Source organism: Pinus tabuliformis, chromosome 5_1, assembly GCF_031772625.1.
Source record: "Pinus tabuliformis cultivar Carrire ecotype Pingquan chromosome 5_1, CPIR1, whole genome shotgun sequence".
NCBI classification, from domain to species: domain Eukaryota; kingdom Viridiplantae; phylum Streptophyta; class Pinopsida; order Pinales; family Pinaceae; genus Pinus; species Pinus tabuliformis.
In genome coordinates, this window is record NC_142305.1 from 529,318,460 (window position 1) to 529,324,520 (window position 6,061).

General features: G+C 37.7%; 1 protein-coding gene across 1 annotated transcript; it reads left to right on the forward strand.

The window, feature by feature from the left end:
• The first annotated feature begins 4,751 nt into the window (after nt 1-4,751).
• On the forward strand, nt 4,752-5,249 carry LOC149165861 (E3 ubiquitin-protein ligase RING1-like). Its single transcript, XM_089429959.1, has one exon. The coding sequence runs from the start codon at nt 4,752-4,754 to the stop codon at nt 5,247-5,249; it is 498 nt and encodes a 165-aa protein (XP_089286085.1).
• Nucleotides 5,250-6,061: the final 812 nt, after the last annotated feature.

A 6,061-nucleotide genomic window follows, 5' to 3' on the forward strand; every position in this document is an offset into this window, starting at 1 on the left:
AGAACAACACTTGGGAGCTGGTTCCTAGACCAAAGGATAAGAATGTTATAGGAACAACATGGGTCTTCAAAAATAAATTGAATGAAAATGGAGAAGTAATTAGAAACAAGGCCAGACTTGTTTGTAAAGGGTATGCGTAGCAAGAAGGAATAGATTTTGAAGAAACTTTTGCTCCTGTTGCAAGACTTGAGGCCATCCGAATGTTCCTTGCTCTCTCAAGCTTTCAAAACTTCAAAGTATTTCAAATGGACGTGAAGTCAGCCTTTCTGAATGGAGACTTGGAAGAAGAAGAAGTATACATTGAGCAGCCAGATGGTTTCATTCTTGGAAATGATCCAATTCTTGTATGCAGATTGAAAAAGGCTCTCTATGGCCTCAAACAAGCTCCAAGGGCTTGGTACTATCGTTTGGACAAATATCTTCATCAACAAGGTTTTTCAAAAGGATCAGCAGACAACAATCTTTATATAAAAGTTGAAAATGACAAATTGCTGATACTTGTTGTGTATGTAGATGACATTATCTTTGGCAGCAATGAAGAAGCTATGAGTCAAAGCTTTGCCTTGGTGATGCAGAAAGAATTCGAAATGTCCTTGCTGGGAGAACTGACATATTTTCTTGGTTTGCAAATCCAACAAAATGAAGGAGGGATCTTCTTGTCTCAAACCAAGTATCTCAAGCAAATTTTGAAGAAATATGGTATGGAAGAAGCAAAACCAGTATGTACACCCATGGTCACAGGATGTAACCTCAGTGCAAATGATGAATCAGCAGCAGTGCATCAACCAACTTACAGATCTATGATTAGAAGTCTACTTTATTTGACAGGTACCCGACCAGACATCATGCATGTAGTGGGAATAGTTGGAAGATTTCAGGCATATCCACAGGAAACTCATCTTCAGGCAGTAAAGAGAATCTTCAAATATCTTCAAGGGACTCAAAACTATGGCTTATGGTATCCTAGAGATACAGATCTCACACTTCATGCTTATACAGATGCAGATTGGGCCGGAAGCGTGGATGACAGGAAAAGCACAAGTGGTGGTGCATTCTTTATGGGTTCCAGATTAGTATCTTGGTTCAGCAAGAAACAGAGTTCAATTGCCTTGTCTACAGCTGAAGCAGAATATGTTGCTGCTGCATCTTGCTGCACTCAACTCCTTTGGATGATGCAGACCTTGCAGGATTTTCAAATCACTTGTACACCACCCATCTCCATCTTATGTGATAATACAAGTGCAATCAGCATTTCAAAGAACCCAGTCATGCATTCAAAAACCAAGCACATACCAATCAAGTATCACTTTCTCCGGGAACAAGTGCTTGAACAAAAGGTCAAGTTGGAGTATGTTACTTCTAAGGAACAGGTTGCTGATATACTCACCAAACCATTGCCTAGGGAGACCTTTGAATACCTCAGGCAAAAGCTAGGGGTTGTTGATGCATCATCTTGTTGTTGAATCTCTTCTGATTGTTGGTTGTACGCAAGGTTCATCTGAAGTATATGCGTACATGTGCTGGGTTGCGGATTGGTCAAAGATCGAATGGCACAGGTTCAAGGGGAGCATATCATGCATTTTTGGCATTATGGAGGAAGTACAGAAGGAGATCATGGATGCTGGTCTAAATATTGCTGCAATACGTCTCTATCTCTTTCATGGTCATGGATTATGGTTCTTCTTTGCAAATCTGGTTTATAGTCAGGGGGAGCATGTTCTTAGGGGGAGCATAACCCTTTGCCCTTGATGTCAAAGGGGGAGAGTGATTGGTTGTTGTTGCCATCAAGTCCAAAGGGGGAGATTGTTGGCATTATGATACATATGTTGTACTTGATGGCAACCCACTCATCTCAGATAATAAATTATAGTGTAGAGAAAAGTTCACGCACTTTTATGCAGAGAAAAGTTTATTTCATGTAGAGAAAAGGTTCACGCACTTTCATGCAAGGAAAAGCGCGTATATGTTGGAGAACTTGCCTTTGGTCCATGGTAGTTAGTCCTTGGTATTTGAACCTATGAGGAAAAGCGCGTATATGTTGGAGAACTTACCTTTGGTCCATGGTAGTTAGTCCTTGGTATTTGAACCTATGAGGAAAAGCGCGTATATGTTGGAGAACTTACCTTTGGTCCATGGTAGTTAGTCCTTGGTATTTGAACCTATGGTTTTGGACCATGGTACGCACTTTCATGCAAGGAAAAGCGCGTATATGTTGGAGAACTTACCTTTGGTCCATGGTAGTTAGTCCTTGGTATTTGAACCTATGGTTTTGGACCATGGTACCTCGTCAAAAGTGTTGATCTCACCCAATTTCATGGTTGGTTCATGGTATTAGTCCGACAGTTTTTGATCCTATGGTTTTGGCCCGTGGTATTGCATCCAAAAGTGTTGATCTCACGTACTTTCATGGTTGGTTCATGGTATTAGTCCAACAGTTTTTTTTGATCCTATGGTTTTGGCTCATGGTATTGTGAAAGGCCTAAGACTATAAAAGAGGAAGGAGATCATTTGGCAAAGCATCTTCTGAATTATCGAATATCTGATAAAGTGCTAGATCTGGAATATTGTGATTGGGTTTTGGTGTAGATCTGGATCTGAATGAAGAAGGAACCTGAGCGTAAGGAGAAGGATAAGTTCTATTGATGGGTCAAAATCTTAAGGCCGGAATAGTGGTATCTCTATATGATTTTGATCTGTGATATGTGGCATACGCTTGATCTATAAATCTAATAATCTGGGTCTGAATTATTGATGCATGTCTTATTTTACACATGTTATGATCTGCGTATGTCTGATGTAACAACTGCAAAGTTATAAGGAAATATTTGCATATCTGTATGCGGGTTGGCTTTGGTGAAATCAGAGATTGATGATGCAAGTGTACTTAATGGGTTTTTGATGTTCTTGGATCCAGTTTGAAAATTTATGAAAAGTGGTCCTTGAAAGAAAAGAAGTAGGGGGTTGTAGCTCCCTTCCAGGAGAGACTGGAAAACGAGAGAGAGTTGTAGCTCTCTGCAGGTTGCAGCCTGCGTACTGGTAAAGGACTGCATCAGTACAAAACCATTGTAAAAGGAGTTTCTAATTTGAAAGAAGATAGAGACATATTGCAGCAGGTGGTTTTCACCCACATTGGGTTTCCACCTTACATCTTGTGTTCTTTGGTGTGACTATCTGTTTTCTTTGTTCATGCTCATTATTTTATGGTACTGACATGCAAAAATAATTCAAAGAATAAATAAGGAAGATTTATTAAAAGAACTTGATAATACTGATTCACCCCCCCTCTCAGTATTATTTCCAACAGATAGTGACAAAGTCGGAGGGTAGATAGAGAGAGATGTGTGGGAGAGACAGAAGGAGGTGCGAGAGAAAGGGAGAGAGAGGAAGTATGAGAGAGGACTTAGAGAGAGGGGGAGAGAGAGAGAGAGAGAGAGAGAGAGAAAGTAGAGCAGGAGGAAAGAGAGAGAGAGGGAGAGGAGGGAAAGAGAAAGGGAGAGATGTATCTAGCCTAGATATCGTATGTGTATATTAAAACAACCTAGATCCATCTTAACCCCAGATATATCAAGCGTCGAGAGAGATCAAATCTCTTTTCACTTTAAAAGATGATTATATCTCAAGAGATTTGATCATTCTCAAAGTTTGATAGATCCGAGGTTAAGATGAATCTAGGTTGGTGGACTACTTGGATGTGCAAGCTAATGAGAGGAAGATGGACCTTAGAGTGATGTTTTGGATATTTATATCTAGCGTGGACAACAATGAAGGGTCAATTTTCCAAGTGAAAGTAAATTTGTCCCCACATAATGAATTATGTAATGTCAAAATTTATATGATTACACCAAGAGGTGCTCTCGAATCTAGTATGTAGAGATGTTGTAAAGTAATGTCCTATTTAACATTTTAACTAAATCAAATTACATAAAAATATAAATTAAAATTAAATTAAATTAAATGAAAAATTAATGTAATGTAAAGTAAACATTTTATCTCACTCAAAATAAAATACAAAATAAAAATAAAAATGACCCATAGTATTGAGAACCCATTGTATTCATGTAGAATTTTCACTATTTAAAGGTGGAAATTAAACTAACCTATATCATCTTAGCTTAGGGATCAAATCCCTTGAAATGCAAACTTCTTTTATAATGAAAAGAGATTGATTTGATATGTTTAGACTCTTGGTAAATCTGGATGCTTTCATCTCAATATAAAAAGGAATGATATAATCTTTCATACAATATGAAATTATCATGTTACATTTCAAAATATATATATATATATATATATATATAAATCAATATATTTCCATGGATTTCATTTAAAGTGGTTTGAGGAAATAATAATTAATCTTCAGTAAAATATTAATTATTACCAATAACATGATAAGCTCCTATTGAAGATATTATCCTAATAATTGTGATTTTTTTTATTAAATAAACTTATATCTACCCTTAATTTATATACTGTAATAATTTTTTTAACTTTTTAAACCGTGTATCCATGTGGTAATCTTAAATATAATATTTCTATTTTATTTGTCTGTGCTCGTGTTCTTTGTACGGGGCTTCGAAGATGATGCGTTAAATGCGGGCATGATGCGCTAAATTCGCGGATGCCTGGCACCCACTTTTACCCAATAACATTTATTGTATTTATACTGATCTAACCAAATGTACCAGAGTCATGAATTGAAAATCGGCTTAAAATAATAATCGCTGTTGTTGCGGCTGGCATTTACAGATAAAATGGGCGGATCTCTGTGTCGACCCAATTATGACAGTGAATATGAATGCAGATACTGGTGCCATTACTGTCGCCAATTTGTGCTCCCTCTCTTTCTCACAGATGATGAGATTACTTGCTCTCGCTGCCACAATGGCTTCGTAGAACAATTTCGGCGACGAACTCCATTCTTTTTTCTGGCGTTCACAGAACCAGGGCTTCAAAATTCAGGGAATGAAGCTCAACGGAACAAATACGTTACTCTCCCGGCTTCCACATCTGCAGTCCAAGCGCTGTCCACCGTTACCGTTTCGCGAAAGCACCTCCATTCAGAGTGCACGGTTTGTCTGGAGGAGTTTCAGGCGGGAGAGGTGACATGTCAGATGCCATGTCAACACATCTTCCATTCTCACTGCATTCGGCCATGGCTGGAGTTGCACCGTTCGTGTCCCATCTGCCGCTTCGAGATGCCCCTCCGTGACCAGGTTGAGCAAAGATCGCAGCAGGATGAGTCTACATGAGGCCTGAACAGAAACCGTTGGTTTCCTATTTCAGTTTCGTGGGCACTTCGCGGGGTATTTGGTTTGTGCTTCGGTACATATGGAGAACGGGCCCTTTCTTGACCGATTGAATGATCATCTTTACATCACTTGCATCCATGTCTCTATAGCTTGAACTGCATCGTTTGCCCTCATTTTGGGGCAAATTTGTTTTCTACCTAATGTATTTATCTTTTATTTTTCTTTTAGCAAGTTCGAAAATGCTAAAAATTGCAGAAACTTAGTTTGATTAGCATTATTCTACAAAGCTAATTGGGGCTAATGCAAAAACTTAGTTTGATTAACATTATTTTACAAAGTTAATTAGGTTTATTTAAATAGAATGGTTGTTATCTTCTTACTTAGTAGGATTAAAAAACAAAGGAGTTGTCTTTCAAGTGTGTGATTTTTTGGAGTGTTGATTTCTGGTCGGAATTTAGTGGAAAATTTTGTGGTGAAATCTTGATTTGTGTTGTTTAAACGGTTTTAAGACTACATGTGTGGATTCAAAACGCTGAAAAACTAATGGGGCAGTTTTATTGTGCAAAGTTCACCCATCAAACTTTTGATTTCAATGAATCACTTCCGAATTCTAAACAAATTAGATTGGAAAATAAAAAGGAAAATTTTTCAAAAAATCACACTTAAAAACAACTCCTAAAATATCACTCGACAAAGAGGACATACACACAATTACTCAATATCATTTTGAATATAATAAAAGAAAGAAAAATATATCACTAAATTAGATTCTAGCAGTTAGGAGATAGAAAAGAACTTCAATCTTCTTAGTG